Source organism: Eptesicus fuscus, chromosome 23 (assembly GCF_027574615.1).
Source record: "Eptesicus fuscus isolate TK198812 chromosome 23, DD_ASM_mEF_20220401, whole genome shotgun sequence".
Taxonomy (NCBI): domain Eukaryota; kingdom Metazoa; phylum Chordata; class Mammalia; order Chiroptera; family Vespertilionidae; genus Eptesicus; species Eptesicus fuscus.
The window spans coordinates 25,933,576-25,950,362 of NC_072495.1; the positions used below are offsets into that span (position 1 = coordinate 25,933,576).

The 16,787-nt window shown below is 46.8% G+C and overlaps 1 protein-coding gene and 1 long non-coding RNA gene across 2 annotated transcripts in view; both read left to right on the forward strand.

The window, feature by feature from the left end:
- Window positions 1–51: 51 nt before the first annotated feature.
- LOC129148068 (uncharacterized) lies at window positions 52–1,261 on the forward strand. Its single transcript, XR_008555249.1, has 2 exons — window positions 52–156; window positions 699–1,261. It is a non-coding gene; the product is annotated as an uncharacterized LOC129148068 (long non-coding RNA).
- Window positions 1,262–3,931: 2,670 nt separating this feature from the next.
- The window catches only part of SFI1 (SFI1 centrin binding protein), a 48,824-nt gene continuing 35,968 nt past the window's right edge, over window positions 3,932–16,787 (forward strand). Inside the window, exons 1-4 of the mRNA XM_054712447.1 lie at window positions 3,932–4,041; window positions 4,958–5,092; window positions 8,139–8,303; window positions 10,225–10,296. Of these exons, the coding sequence (XP_054568422.1) occupies window positions 5,070–5,092; window positions 8,139–8,303; window positions 10,225–10,296 (260 nt within the window). The 5' untranslated portion in view covers window positions 3,932–4,041; window positions 4,958–5,069. The remainder of the gene's footprint in view (window positions 4,042–4,957; window positions 5,093–8,138; window positions 8,304–10,224; window positions 10,297–16,787) is intronic.

Consider the following 16,787-nt stretch of genomic DNA (forward strand, 5'->3'; position numbering starts at 1 on the left):
CCTCTTAACAACTCCCTCCACGCACCCGAGCGCCGGCGCCGCCCCCGCCGCCGCGAGCCCGGATGTGAGGTGGCCGCGGCAGTGCCGGGCCGAAAAGGGGGCCGTCGGGGCGCGCTGCCGGGGCGCCGGCTCCCGCGAGCGCTCGGAGGCGAGGAGGTGGAGACGGGGGGGTGGAGGTGGCGACGGGGGCGAGGAGGCCGGGCCAGAGGGGGCATCAGCCCTGCCCGGTGCGCGCAGGCGGCCGTCGTGGGCAGCCCCTGGGAGAACGCCGGGTTCCCACGCGCGCTTCGGGGCGGGGAGCAGCGGGACGGGCGGAGTTGGGAGCCCGCGACCCCCGCTGGGTGGCTCTCCTCGGGGGGCGGTGGCAGCGGCCTGGGTCGCTGCGTTTGCCCTGTTGTCGCCCGCGGAGAACCGTGGGGCTTCGGCGGTGGGAATCCGAGTCAGGCGAGCCTGGGGGTTTTGAGCCTTCGGGGTGTGGGCTCGAACCCCAGCTCTTTCTAGTGCTGTGATGTGGGGCGAAGCTGCCTTCTCTGAGTTCCGCTCTTTTTAAAATGGTTTCTCTATAAAAATTTCGGAGGAATACACGAGATTACTTGTTGTTGTTGTATCACTAGGCAAGCGGGCCACGCTTGCTTTTGAATGAGCTAAAGGCGACTAACAAATTCATTGAAATGTTTTTTCCCGCCCACAACCTGAAGTCTGCCCAGGAAGGGGAAGTGCGAGTGTGTTTGGGTGAAAATGAACGTCAAGCGCTGAGTACCGAGCGCGGACACTCTGAAGGGGACACAGAAATGCAAATACCGCTTCCCTACCGCGTGAGCCTGGGGAGGAGCGGTTGTGCGGGGAGGAGCGGTCCGAAGAGGTTTGCCTGATCACCTGGGAGCCTGCTCGGCAGGATGATCGCCGGCTCCTGTTTCCGTCCCGTCGGACCGCCTAGGTTTTGTGGGAAATGACACATGGGTGTGGATGGTTTTTGTTTTTTTTTAAGGACCTACTTTCTTGGAGCTTAACTTTCTTGTGAAATCAAGGGACTGGACACTGATCACTAAGTTTTCTTCTTATGAATCTTGGCGACAGAGAAAATTGTGATGTGAACGTTTTTCTTTCCCTCTGTAATACGAAAAAACCATGCGTTTCTTACAAATTGTATTTTCTCTGCAAGCAAGAGGCAGAGGGAAGCATTTGCAAATGGGCCGAATTTGCCTCCCAGCTCTACCACACCCTACAGGCTGTGGAGGATTAGGACATTTATTTATTCTTAGCCTTGTTTTTCTCATCTGTAAAATTGGGATGATGAAAACTCACTCACATCGCTGTTGTCAGGATTAAATAGGATGAGGTGGGCAAAAGGCCTCATACGACCTCCTTAAAGCTGCTGTGTGTTTTTTTTTAATCCTATACAGTGATCAAACAGTGGTCGTTTTAATTATTATTTTAAAAACCAAGCTGTTCCCTGGCGGGTGTTGTACCTTGGTTAGAGCATCGGTCTGCAAACTCATTAGTCAACAGAGCCAAATATCAACAGTACAATGATTGAAATTTCTTTTGAGAGCCAAATTTTTTAAACTTAAACTATATAGGTAGGTACATTGTTATTAACTTAATTAGGGTCCTCCTAAGCTGGCCTTTGCTAAAATCTCAAGGGGCCAAAGAGCCTCATGTGGCTTGCGAGCCGCAGTTTGCCGACCACTGGGTTAAGAGCATTGGCAGCGAACCAAAGGTCTCGTTTGGTTCCAGTCAAGGGGTCAAGAGCAGGTACCTAAGTTGCAGGTTAGATCCCCGCCCCTGTTGGGGTGCATGTGCCAGGCAACCAATCAATGTGTCTCAAATAGATGTTTTTCTCTCTTCCCCTCCCTCCCTCTTGGGTCAATGCTCAACCACTGAGCGACACTGCCGAGTAGTATCTCCTTTTTAAGCTTGTAGTGGGAATTAGGCATATTAAAAACACTGTTCCTGTTATCTATTGCTGTGTAATGAACTACCCCAAATCAGTGGCTTCACTCCACATGTATTTTGCACTTCAATCTGCAATTTGGGCGGTTTTATCTGGGACAGCTGGTCTCTGCTCCATTGAGAATCAGCTGTGGTGGTGGAAGGCTGGGGGCTAGGATCACCTAGTGCCTTGGTCGGGAAACTGCGGCTCTCAAGCCACATGCAGCTCTTTGGCCCCTTGAGTGTGGCTCTTCCACAAAATACCACAGCCTGGGTGAGTCTATTTTGAAGAAGTGGCATTAGAAGAAGTTTAAGTTTAAAAAATTTGGCTCTCAAAAGAAATTTCAATCGTTGTCCTGTTGATATTTGGCTCTGTTGACTAATGAGTTTGCCGACCACTGACCTAGTGGCTCACATGTTTGATGGCTGACGGTGGCTGTCAGCTGGGACCATCGGAATTGGCTGAAACACTGACACATGGCCTTTCTCTGTGGCAAGATGGTGGCTGGATTCCGAGGGCAAGTATCCAGAGAGAACAAAAGCGTCAGACAGTTGCTGAATTTTCTTTTCGAACCTAGCCTCAAGATTAGTCAGTGTCTCTGGTGCCACATTGTGTTCTTCAGCTAGGAGTCACCAGGACTGGCCCCTGTTCCAGGGGAGGGGACTCAGACTCCACCTTTATATGGGAGGAGTGCCAAAAGAAGGTGTGAGCCTATTTTAAAATTGCCACAAGTCACACGTTAAATCTCAAGGCAATTTATTTATTATCTTATCGTGATATTGGCTTGGCCTGGAGCTAATTTCCCAGGCCCTCTGGCTTAGCCTAGTTAGGATCTACTCTTCCACTAGGCTCTTGAATGTCTTGTGGAACCTTGGTCTCAACTTACCTCTCTCTGAGTCTCAATTTGTGCTTGTGAAAGAAGACAATTATTACCTAGAAATAAAGGTAATAATTTACTAAGGGGGAGGGGCATCTGTAAACCACATGTACCTGTGCTTGCAAAAACTTGTTTCATTTTATAAAAAATATATTTATTGAAGAAGTATATACATACAGAAAAGTATACAAATTCTAAGGGCTCATCTCAATACATTTTCACAAGGCAAACTCACTCAGGCAACCACAACCTGGATCAAGGGAAAAAAATTTTTTCTAGAAGCTCTTCTCAGCCCTAGCTGGTTTGGCTCAGTGGATAGAGCGTCAGCCTGCGGACTGAAGGGTCCTGAGTTCAATTCTGATCAAGGGCACATGCCTGGGTTCTGCCTGGATCGCCAGTTGGGTGGTGGTGGTGGTGGGGGGGGGGGCGGCGTGCAAGAGGCAGCTGATGGATGATTCTTTCTCCTCATTGATGTTTCTGTCTCTCCCTTCCTCTCTGATATCAATAAAAATATATTTAAAAAATTAATATGTAGAAAATAGGGCAAAAATGCAAATTACCTGATACTCTAACCCTGAGACACCCAACAATTTTTTTCCTTATGTTTTGAACGTAAAACCTTTCAAGCGTTTAAATGTATGATACTAGCTAGCTTTTGCTCTTTCCACCAGACATCTCATGTGCTTTCCAGCGATATTTTACAAAGCACCGGAGAAAAGCATGTAAAAATGTCTCACCTACCCTCACCCACTCCTACTTTTATTTTTTATTTTTTTGACCCACTCCTACTTTTAAAAAGATGATCAAGAGTGGACCCCAAATTTAAAATTTTAACTAGTGCTTGTTAACTACACTTTAAGGGAAGGATTAAGAAGCTATCAGCCTGGGACCGTTTTAATTAGGGGTTTGCAGGACAACGCGCCCCCCTCCTAGCCCAGACCAATCGCCTGGTCCACGCCGCCGGTGCGCCGGGACTGAGCGAGGCTGCCAGAGGGGGGCGTGTCACCCGACGCACTGCGGCTGCGCGAACTCCAGGGTCCCAGGCGCCGCGTCCCTCACGCACGCCGCGTCGCCTTGGAGACGTGGGCGGGGCCGGCGCGAGATCCGCTCGCCGAGGCGCGGGAAGCGCAGAGCCTGCGTGGGCCGCCCGGGCGCCGGAAATTGGTGGGCGTCCGCCGGCTCCCGCCCGCGCTTGCCTGAGGTGCTACTCCCGAGAGCTGGGCTTCCTCAGGTACGAGGCCGGGTCCGCGTGTCCCCCACCTTTTCTGAGGCTCAGCCTCTCGGGGCCGTTCCCAGCGGCCAGCGCATGCACGTCTCTCGGAACCGGGCCGGGTGAGTCCCGTGGCGGCCTCGGCTTCCCCCCTCCTCGTCCTCCGGGTCCTGAAGTGCAGGGGACGCCGCCCACCCCCGGGGCCGGGAGGGGAGTGGAGGGGGCGTGGGGAGAGCGCGCCGGACGGCTCCCCGAGCCTGCCCTCGCCCGGCGCGGCGCTCGCGTCGTTTTGGCGGCTGCTGCTCGTCAGGGTCGCGTAGCCCGGACCGGGCGCCGCATCCTCCCGCGCGCCCCGTGCGTGGCAGGCGTGTGCCTGGACCCGCGTCCGGGCAAGGCCCCGATTGGGGGCTTGGGTGTTGGGGTGTCTCTAGGTCCCTGCTGCGCAGCCGGCGAGGGGCGAGTGCAAACACCCCCCAGGGCCGCCTCTGAGGCCCCGAGGGGCCGACATTGGGATGAAGCCTCCCCTCCCTGGGCGAGGCCGTCCGGGTGCCTCGCGCACCTCCGTGCAGGTGGACTGTATTGGGGGCCTGAGTGGAGCAGGGACCTGAGTGCCTGTCCCCGCTGGACCGCCTAGCTGGGGGCCTTGGGCCCTTGGTTTCTGCATGGAAATGGCCACCCCTGTTGGGGCGGTTGTATTGGAAAGCTGGTGATGAATGCCCCGGCCAGCGTGGCTCGGCGGGTGGGGGCTGTCCTGTGCACCGGGAGGTTGCCGGTTCAGCTCCCGGGCAGGGCACATACCGGGGTCGCGGGGTCAGTCCCCAGTTCGGGGGCGTGGGGGGCGGTCTACAGGAAGGCAGCAGCCAAAGGATGCTTCCCTTTCTCTTTTCCGTCCTCTCTCAAAAAGTACACCCCCTCTTTTTTTCTTTCTTTCTTGTAGTTAGAAGAGAAGAGAAAAAGGCTTTGATTCATGAAGAATCTGCTCACTCAGAATAGTGTATATCAAGCTACTGGTTGAATTCCCATTAAAAAAAAAAAAGATTAAGCGGAGAATGGAGAGGAAGGTTGACTCCAGGTGAGTGATGTGACTTGGAAAAAAAAAAATAACTGAAATGATGGCTCCGATAAAAGCCTGTAAATATTTTGTGTGTGAAAATAGTAAATGATTTTTTTTAAAGTTTTGTCCTCAATTCCTGAGTGGGGAGATAGGAAGTTTGGGTAAGGATTTTTTGTGGTGGTTGTTCACTTTTTGGGTTTCTCATCCACCGGGTAGAGTATAATGCACATTTCAGACCTTATGATACAGTCAGAACCTATTTTGAGCATGTGGAAATATCCCTTGTTAACATTTAAAAAAAAAATTTATTTATTGATTAAGGTATCACTTGTTAACATTTTGATTTTGATTCATTTATGGAGCCAGGCCCTGCCCTGGGTGCTGGGGCCACCCCAGTGAATGAGACAGCCTGGACCCTGTCCTCTCGGCGCCTGTGCCCAGGGAAGCGCTGCGGTGGGACAGGACCCTCTGCCTTCGCGGGGAGTCCTGGAGAAACAGCCTGACCTCCCTGGCAGCATGGTGGTGGGGTTGGTGAAGGTCACTCCGGTTTCTGGCAGGCCCCGTGCCGTGAGGGAGGTTGCAATGGATGTCTGGTTGTATCCTGGTCAGATAGAGGACTGGGAAGTAGCAAACTGACATTGAAGCAGGCTGTGGGATGGCCCTGGTCGCATGCAATCTGTCCCGGCACGTTCTGTAGGGGCCACCTGGCCGCTTTATAACCTGGATGATTATAAAGGCTTTGACCATTGAGAGGCGACTGGACTTTTCTTGCATAAAGGGACCCGAATTAATGAATAAGTATGTTGGTGAATCTGGAAGAGCTGTTAGAGCGTCTACAAAGCAGGGATGGTGGTTCCTTCCATTATTTGATGAATTGGATGCATAGCAGTTAAAAGGGTCCCTGTCCCTGCTCGCTCCAACCAAATGAGCCACCCGGCCAGGGCAGTGGGGAGATAACTTTTTGAAACTACATTAACATCCTGTTCCTTATCAAACTAGCACCCACTTGTTTTGGTATCCATCCGTAATTCTTACCTGAGTCAGTTATTACTATGGTGGTTCCTAAATGATGCTTTTCTAATTTCCCTTAAGTTTATTTTTATTTTTTATGTTTTTATTGATTTCAGAGAGGAGGAAGGGAGAGGTAGAGAGAAAAACATCAATAATGAAAGAGAATCATTGATCCTGCACACCCCACATTGGGGATCGAGCCCGAAACCTGGGCATGTGCCCTGATGGGGACTCGAACCCGAACCATGACCTCCTGGTTCATAGGTCGACTCTCACCCACTGAGTCACGCTGGCTGGGCTCCTTTAAGTTTATTAGTAAGCATTCTGCAAAGTAAAGCTTTCCATTCTCTCGCACATATTTATTTATTTGTTTATTTGTATCAGTATGGGTTTATGAATTTCTATTTCATTCAGTGTGTTTTCACCTGTTACTGTTCACATTGTCCTGGCCAGTGGGAGCTCTTTCAAGCTGGCGCCTGTGTCTTTAACCAGTTAACTGCCACGATATTTGGAATTTAATTAAAAAAGGCCTGCCGTTTGGGTCTGTTAGACGCTTGTGGCATACAGATGGTTAACATGTCCCCGTCATTGTTTGAACACTTTGTCTTCTGACTTAAAAAGGTATTCCAGGCTCATCTTGTATTTCCCTTGTTTCAGACCTGAAAACATATCTCCAAGGAGCCCTGGTTCCTTTTAGTAGGGAATGGTACTTTGTAAACAGTATTTAAGCTTGGTATATGCTCGTTGTTAATGGAATATCATTGCTTCCAAGTATTTCCTGTAGGTAGAGCTCTGCCGTACGTTTCTTTCTTCCTCCCCGCCCCCCCTCCGTTCCTTCCTTTTTTTAGAAAAGCAAGCAAGAATTTATTGACTGCAGCAAAAACATAGCGCAGTGAAACAAGGAAGGGCATAGGAGAAGCAACAGGAAAGCCTAGGTTGGGCTGCCTTAGCTCACGGGGAAGTCAGAGACAGGTTCAAGGAGTTGGCCCTGGATGAGCTGCAGCTGCCTGTTGTTTGGAGCTAGGTTCAAGGAGTTAGCCTTGGATGAGCTGCAGCTGCCTATTGCTCCCCTGGCTGCAAGCCTCATGGGGTCCCTTAGAGCAGTGGTCCAAACCGCGGCTCGAGAGCCACATGCAGCTCTTTGGCCCTTTGAGTTTTTAGCAAAGGCCAGCTTAGGAGTACCCTAATTAAGTTAATAACAATGTACCTACCTATATAGTTTAAGTTTAAAAAAATTGGGCTCTCAAAAGAAATTTCAATCGTTGTACTGTTGATATTTGGCTCTGTTGACTGAGTTTGCTGACCACTGGGATAGGGGATACGCGACAGGGGAGTGGGCAAGGATAAAAGGGAGAAGGGAATGGTACAGGGCCACACTCCATGGAGGGGAGAGCACCTGCCACACATTTCTTAAAAATCATGAGTTCAGCCTTAGCCGGTTTGGCTCCGTGGATAGAGCATCGGCCTGTGGACTGAAGGGTCCAAGGTTTGATTCCAGTCAAGGGCACATGCCGGGTTGTGGGCTTGATCCCCAATGTGGGGCGTGCAGGAGGCAGCCGATCAATGATTCTCTCTCATCATCATTCTCTCCCTTCCTCTCTGAAGTCAATAAATATATATTAAAAACATTTTAAAAAATCATGAGTTCATCCCAATAATGTAAACTCTTAATGTTTCTAAAGCAGGATTAAAAGTCAGAAATTTAGTGTTTAGTAAAAGTATGTGGTTTCATATTGTTGTAAAAGTCACATTATCTGAAAATCATTCCTAGTTGCTTTCTATATAAAAGAATGTTTCTAATTTATAAATGATTATTCTTAAAATGACATTAAGATGTTAGGACTCAGAACTCCAAGGGACCCTGTAGCTCTGCAGTTTATGCCTAGAGCCTGCAGGTATTTCTGTCAGAGATTGGGCTGCTTGTTGTCCTTAAAGCATAGTTATTATCCGTCTGTCTCAAAGAGTTTATTTAATTTCATTTATATGTGTAAAGGTATTTGCATCACATGCAGAGATAATTTGATTCTGTTCCCCCTTACTCCTCAAATTTAAGGTCTTTTAGGGATGGTGCAGGTAAGAAACTTTATTCTCCAAAGATACTGTCCAACAAGAAGTCTTCCGCCTTGCCTGGGATCCGGAGTGCGATACCTCGTTCCAGCCATCCAGTGCACGGTCACGCTGGGACCCAAAGGGGTCGATTAAAAGAATTGCGCATCAGGTGAGCATGCGAGTGGTCACCTGCCTCCAGTGAATGTTTCATTGTTCTCCCTTCTTGGTTAAAATAGAGGGATGAGCCGTGGCTGGTTTGCCTTAGTGGATAGAGCATCGGCCTGGGGACTGAAGGGTTCTGGGTTTGATTCCGGTCAAGGGCACATGCCTGGGTTGTGGGCTCGGTCCCCAGTTGGGGGGCATGCAGGAGGCAGCTGATCAATGATTCTCATCATTGATGTTTCGATCTCTCCCTCTTCCTCTCTGTAAATATAAATTTTAGTAAAAAAAAATTGAGGGACGATTCTTATTCTCCTATCTCATTTAGTTGGACACCTTCATGCCTGCTTTTCATGGCAGAATGTTCAGAAGAAAAAAATATTTAGGACTCAGCAGACATAAAACCTGTCATTGAGTGTTTTCATTCACGTTCTCCACAGTGTGTAAGCTATAAAAAAAAAAAAAAGTCTAAACATGATCCAAGAAAAATGACTATTTTCTATTACTCTGGATTAGCACCATCAAAGGCATCCATCCATTTATGCAGTCAGTAAAATTGACCAGGTGCCTCCTGCACGCCCCCCACTTTGCCAGTGTCAGTGATGGGCAACCTTTTGAGCTTGGTGTGTCAAACTTCACCAAAAAACTGAGCATAACTCGGGTAGTGTGTCACTTTGAGGAAAAAACTAACTCCAAGACTTTAGTCGCAAATGTTTCATCCTCAGGAGCAGCAAATGTTTCATGCTCGGCATGCGGCCACATGTCATCAGAAATGGCTACGCGTGTCAGTGCTGACACGCGTGTCATAGGTTCGCCATCACTGCTAGATGCTGAGCAATACAAGGTGAAGAAGGCATTCCTGGTCCCTTGACCTCAGGAAAGCTTAAAAGCAGGGATGCTTGCTAGACTGTGAAATAAGTCACAACAACAGAGTGCGGTAAGTGCAGTGGAAGGAGAGGATGTGGTACCAGAGGCAGGTTCACGCGGCAGGGACAGCCATGCTAGTGTAGTCAGCAGTGACTTCCTGCAGGAAGCGGGGTTTAAGCCAACTCCTGCAGGATGATGTGAGAATACGCCAGATAGAGGGCAGGAGGAAGAAGAACCTTCCCAACTTGACCTGGAGGTGAACTGGCCGAGACAAGTCAACTTTGTGTGTGTGCGCGCTAGGTGCTGGGGATACTGTAAAGCCCAGTCCCTGCTCTCAGGAGCTCAGGCAGAGGGAACGAGAGGCCCCCTGCAAATCCATGACTGTGATTTGGTGTCTTCGTGTTCCAGAATAGAATAGAGTGCTGAGAGTACAAAGCTTTCACCCTGTTGGGGTCGAGGAACGTCCAAGGAGGGTTCACATAGGAGCAGGCATTGAAGATGAGCCTTGATGGGTAGGTGGGCATTTGCCAGGCGTTTTAGGGAGGAGGAATAATACAAACAAAAGCATTATCATGGACTTCCTTTTCCTCAATTTTGAAGTCCATATATATATATATATATATATACACACACACACACACACACACACACACACACACACATTGATTTCAAAGAGGAAGGAGAGGGAGGGAGAGAGAAGCATCAGTGATAAGAGAGTCATTGATCGGCTGCCTCCTGCACAACCCACATTGAGGATCGAGCCCCACTGGAAATGAAACCGTGACCTCCTGGTTCAAAGGTCGACACTCAACCACTAAGTCACACCGGCTGGGCTGAAGTCTTCCTTGACAAAAGATTTTATATTGAAAGTAATTTTTTAAAAATCTGCTTGATTTTAGCTTCATACATCTGTCCCATCAAGATTAACTATGATTCACCTTTTGACTCACACTAGCATCTCTCTCCCTTTGGGACCTAAACGTTTCCCTCTCCTTTCCAGAAAACGGATGAAATAGGCCAAAAGGAGTTTTAAAACGTGCATGTCCTTTCTTTTCATCTTTCAGATGTGTGGCCAGGAAGTTCTTGTATTTGTGGATTCGAAAAACTTTTGGAAGAGTATTTCCCTCTAAAGCCAGGTAGTATTAGCTCGGAATGCCGAGCTTCTGCTGTGTTCATTTTGGGCTTTGTTTTTGTAGTAAGCCCACACATAACGTCTATTATGGCACATGTAACATTCCTTCCCCGCCCCTCCCTCGGCCTCCAGCAGGCATATAATAAAATGGTAATTTAATACATATTAGTTTGGCTGAGTGAGGGTATGAAGGAATCAGAAAGTAAACCCGGACAGCTAATAGCCTCTGGGAAAAAAAGTATTTGCCCAGAGTAAGTGAGCCCTTTTAAGGGCACTGGCAAGATGAACAAATTGATTTGTTCTACAGAAAACGTTGGCACTGGCAATGGGAATGAAATTTTAGTCAAGAGCAAGTCCCTCTGCCATAGCTTCACTTGGTATAATCACTGCTCACTGCTCTAGGTTTTGGTTGGTAGTTTTAGCTGCCACGTCCAGAATGGGCAGCAAGGGGGCGCCCCAGGGGTCAGGGACACTGCAGCAAGTAGTGGGGATGGAGAGAAGGGGCCCGTGTAGGGAGAATTGGCAACTGTTGAGAATGTAAGCGTGTTTTTTGTTTGTTTTAATATTTTATTGATTTTTTACAGAGAGGAAGGGAGAGGGAGAGAGAGAGTTAGAAACATAGATGAGAGAGAAACATCGATCAGCTGCCTCCTGCACACCCCCCACTGGGGATGTGCTCACAACCAAGGTACATGCCCTTGACCGGAAGCGAACCTGGGACCCTTCAGTCCGCAGGCTGACGCTCTATCCACTGAGCCAAACCGGTTTTGGCTGTAAGCATTTTTTAACCTTTTGCACTCGGATGTCGAGTGTGACTTGACACGGTTAGCATCGGTAGCAGCTCGTATGTCGAGCCACACTCAACATGTAGTTTCACCACGGGGGGGGGGGGGGGGGGAAGGGATTTTTGTCTATTTTTCCAGTATTTTGTCTAATTTTCCATTAGCATGAAAGGACAAGTAAAATGTAAATGCTGTCTCAACTGATGCCACCACCTAAGCTTATCTTTTGCATAGGCAGCAATCTTGAGTAGGAGGGTCCAAGGCATGAGTCGTTGCATCATGGCTTTTTGAGCTTGCATCATCTTCCCTTGGTAAAGAACCTTCCTCATCTTTTCGTCTCCTGGGTTTGTTTAGGTTTCTATTAGCATATCACACATGTTGTCATGACACAGGGTTTAGTTGGATGATTGGTTTGCCCCCCTAGCAGTCGTACGTTCTGAGTGAATTTCCCCTCCTCAGGATGGATAAGTTTTCCAAAGACATAGAAAGCAGCGATGATGAATTTTACTTTGAAAACGAAGAAAAAAGTGAAAAATATAATAGTGACGAAAGTGAGTTCTCCGAGGATGCGAGTGGAGATGATGAACAAATCGCTGGTCCTAGTGGAACTCCAGAAAGGAAAAAGTCCCTTGCTTTGCCCAAAGATCTCGCTGAAAGTACTGACAGTGACAGTGACATTGAATTCATAAAGGCAAAACGAAGACGCACAATTGTTTATTCGAGTGAGGGTGATGGAGATATAGGTAATATCATTGAGAAATCGGGTATAAGACCCAGTGAAAGTTACGTTTCTAGGGGAAAACAGGAAAAAGAAAAGTGGACATCTACATCTGTGAATGACAAAGAGCCTAGCAGAATCCCTTTCTCCACTGGTCAGTTACATGTTGGACCTCAAGTTCCTTCTGGATGTGCCACACCAGTAGACTTTTTCCAGTTGTTTTTTACTGAGACGTTGATAAAAAATATAACGGATGAGACAAATGAGTATGCTAGGCATAAAATTAGCCAGAAAGAACTATCCCAGCGATCCACTTGGAATAATTGGAAAGATGTGACGATAGAGGAAATGAAGGCTTTTCTTGGTGTAATACTAAATATGGGTGTATTGAATCACCCCAACTTGCAGAGTTATTGGTCCATGGATTTTGAGTCTCATATACCATTTTTTCGATCTGTTTTCAAAAGAGAAAGGTTCTTGCAAATATTTTGGATGTTACACTTGAAAAACGACCAAAAGTCAAGTAAAGATTTGAGAACAAGAACCGAGAAGGTAAACTGCTTCTTGTCATACCTTGAAATGAAATTTAGGGAGAGATTCTGTCCTGGAAGAGAGATTGCTGTTGATGAGGCTGTTGTTGGTTTCAAGGGAAAGATACACTTCATCACATATAATCCTAAAAATCCAACAAAATGGGGTATTCGTTTATATGTCCTCTCAGATTCAAAATGTGGTTACATATATTCATTTGTCCCTTATTATGGAGAAATAACATCTGAAACATTGGTGAGACCTGATCTCCCTTTTACTAGCAGAATAGTTTTAGAGCTTCATGAAAGATTGAAGAACTCAGTACCTGGTTCTCAAGGTTATCATTTCTTCACCGACAGGTATTACACTAGTGTCACTCTTGCAAAGGAATTGTTCAAGGAAAAAACACACTTGACAGGGACAATAATGCCCAATAGGAAAGATAATCCACCTGTTATCAAACATCCAAAGCTAATGAAAGGCGAGATAGTGGCTTTCAGGGATGAAAATGTAATGCTTCTTGCATGGAAAGACAAGAGGATAGTCACAATGCTCAGTACATGGGACACTTCAGAGACTGAGTCTGTGGAAAGGAGAGTGCGTGGTGGTGGGAAGGAAATAGTTCTCAAACCCAAGGTCGTGACCAACTATACAAAGTTTATGGGGGGTGTTGATATAGCTGATCACTACACAGGCACATACTGTTTTATGAGGAGGACTCTAAAATGGTGGCGTCAATTGTTTTTCTGGGGGCTTGAGGTCAGTGTTGTAAATTCCTATATATTGTACAAAGAATGCCAAAAAAGAAAAAATGAAAAACCGATAACGCATGTGAAATTTATTAGGAAACTAGTACATGATCTTGTTGGAGAATTCAGAGATGGTACACTGATTTCCAGGGGTAGACTATTATCCACTAACTTAGAGCAACGTTTAGATGGAAAGCTCCATATAATCACACCTCACCCTACCAAAAAACACAAAGATTGTGTTGTTTGTTCTAACAGAAAAATCAAAGGAGGAAGAAGAGAGACGATTTATATTTGCGAAACATGTGAATGTAAACCAGGTCTTCATGTGGGTGAATGTTTCAAAAAATATCACACCATGAAAAATTATAGAGATTAAAATTACTCTTTGAATGTATCAATAATTTGAAATATAAAAAAATCCAAATAAATAAGTTTGTATGAAAAGAAACTCCAGTTTTTTATTCTGCCGCGCTTTGTAAAACCTGGGGTATTTAAAAAATTAAATCCCGAGTAGAATAAAGGAATCGAGAAAAAAGCAAGCGAGTGCAAAGGGTTAAGAAACAAATGTTACGGGTTCTCGCCTCCTTCCCACTCTCCTGTTCTACTTTTTTTTTTTTTTTAATAAATCTTTATTCAGATTATTACAGGTATTCCTCTTCTTTTCCCCCATAGCTCCCCTCCACCTGATTCCCCAACCCACCCCATGCCCTTACCCCCCGCCACTGTCTTCATCCATAGGTGTAAGATTTTTGTCCAGTCTCTTCCCGCACCCCTCACACCCACTCTGTTCTACTTTTCTGAGCCTGGCTTTCCCTGTCTGGAGCATTTCCCAAGGCCTCTTTTTTTTTTTTTTAAATATATTTTATTGACTTTTTACAGAGAGGAAGAGAGAGGGACAGAGAGCTAGAAACATCGATGAGAGAGAAACATCGATCAGCTGCCTCCTGCACACCCCCCACTGGGGATGTGCCCGCAACCAAGGTACATGCCCTCGACCGGAATCGAACCTGGGACCCTTGAGTCCGCAGGCCGACGCTCCATCCACTGAGCCAAACCGGCTTCGGCTCCCAAGGCCTCTTGATTCAAGGTCTCAAGCAGATTTGTCCTCTCGGCAGCCTTTTCTTTGAATACCTTGTGGGGCCTCACTGCTCCCATCTCCTCTGTGCCCAGCGATGCTCCCAGTGTGGCAGCAGCCCATCCAGTTGCAGGTGTTAGGGGTCGCTCACCTCAGCTCTCCCTTCTGGGCCCTGGCCCTCTCCTCCTTCACTGCCTTGGCAGCTCTTTAATGCCCTCAAAAAATTTTTTTGATCTGCTTTTCTTGTTCTCACATGGAGAATTGATCTGAATTACCAAGTTTGCCATTTTCAGAAATCACTTGTTTTTGTTATTTTTTAATTCATGTTGGCTTAGAAGTTATATATTCTTTTTTCTTTTAAGGACTGTCGTAAAGAATATAATATACTAGTACAGCCGTAGCTGATTTGGCTTAGTGGATAGAGCATCGGCCTGCAGACTGAAGGGTCTCAGGTTCGATTCCTGTCAAGGGCACATTCCCGGGTTGTGGGCTCAACCCCCAATGGGGGGTGTGCACGAGGCAACTGATCAATGATTCTCTCTCATCGTTGATGTTTCTATCTCTCTCTCCCTTTTCCTTCCTCTCTGAAATAAAAAATATAAAAAAAGAAAAAGAAATAAGATCAGATGTTCTTAAAAATATATATATATAAAGTAGTCCTGCTAATTTGTGGTTTCACTTTTTGCAGTTTCAGTTATCTGTGGTCAACTGAGATCCGAAAATATTAAATGGGAAATTTCAGAGATCAACAATTTATAAGTTTTAAATTGCACACCATTCTGAGTAACATGATGAAACCTCGCACTGTCCCGCCCAGAAAGTGAATCATCCCTTTATCCCGAGTATCCATCGGATACCCGTTGCCCGCCCTGTTAGTCACTTAGTGGCCATCTCAGGTATCAGATCAACTGCTGTATCACAGTGCTCATGTTCAAGCTCCCCTTATTTTACTTAATAATGGCCCCAAAGTGATGCTGGCAGTTTGGACATGCCAAAGAGAAGCCATAGTGCTTCCTCTAAGTGAAAAGGTGAAAGTTATCGACTTAATAAAAAAAAAGTATGCTGAGGTTGCTAAGATGTAGGGTAAGAATGAATCTTCTATCCATGAACTTGTGAAGAAGGAAGAAGAAATTGGTACTAGTTTGCTGAGAGAGAGGGAGAGATCTCATTCACAAAACATTTTTTGTTAATTTTTTTTACTGATTTCAGAGAGGAAGGGACAGGGCGAGAGAGAAACATCAATGAGGAGAGAGGGTTACTGATCGGCTGCCTCCTGCACGCCCCACACAGGATCAAGCCTGCAGCCTAGGCGTGTGCCCTGACTGGGAATCGAACCGTGACATCCGGGTTCATAGGTCAGTGCTCAACCACGAGCCACGCCGGCCGGGCCACGTAACTTTTATTACATTCCTCACCTGCCACCTCATTGCTCCTTTTTTGTCTGTACAAATGCTAATACTATGCAGGTCTTTTGACTGTCAGTCGTTTGCCCTCACCTGCTTGCATTCTGGATTCATGGGGATGTCTCCTCACTTAGGTTTGTTGTAATTGACACATGAGTTTTTGGCTTTGCTATGTGGCTGCTCTGTGTTTTATGGGGATTCAGAGATTGAAAAACATTGCCACCTCCACCATCTTCCCCAAATCCATTTCCTACTTAATTTTATTTAACTTAAATTTGACTCATATTTAACTGAAAATCTCTTTTCAAATAATATCAACTTATATTCCAAGTGTTTGAGAAATGCTGATTGTATTAGTTAGGAATGCGTTTGACTTGAGAAAGTCTGGCAATGACTTAACCCAATTGGGATTTGCTTTTTCTCAGCTGCAGTCTGGCGGTTGGTATTGGTTCAGCTGTTCAGTGATGCCATCCAAGACGCAGGCTTCTAGTACCTTTCTAGTTCACCATGCTTAGCCTACGGGCCCTTTGTCCTCAGATGCGATGCTGCATAATTGCAAGATGATCGATCTAGCTGTACCCAGGAAGGAGGGGGAAGGTGGTATGAGCTCCACCTGTCTCTATCGGGACAGCAGATTTGCTCCTGGAAATGCCCAGCTGCATCCTGCCCTGCCTCCTTGTCAGTGTGTCACTGGCCACCTGAGGACACAGAGGAGGCTGCCTCTGTGAGAGAGGCCCATGAGGAAGCTCAGGGTCTTGGCAGTGGGTGTTGGGTTAGCCATTGACCGATGTTTGCCACACTGCTTTCTCTCTCTACTTTTTTTGCTCTTTAGTGGTGGCCGGGTATAGGGGAAAGAATACTGGATTGGAGTTTAGGAGATATGAGTTTTGGTTGTAACCCAGATCAGAGCTAATTCTTTGATCTGGGGATAAGTTATGGCTTTGGGCATCTACCAGAATTAGAATTCTGATACTGTGTTTTCATTGATTAGAAATTTGTGATGGGGTAGTGGTTTTCAACTTGCAATCTTTTTTTTTATTGATTTCAGAGAGGAAGAGAGAGGGAGAGAGAGAGAGAGAAGAAACATCAATGATGAGAGAGAATCATTGGTCAACTGCCTCCTGCATGCCCCTCGCAACCCGGGCATGTGCCCTGACCCGGAGTCAAACTGTGACCTCCTGGTTCATAGATCAGTGAGTGCTCAAACGCTGAGCCACGCCGGCCAGGCTGCAGT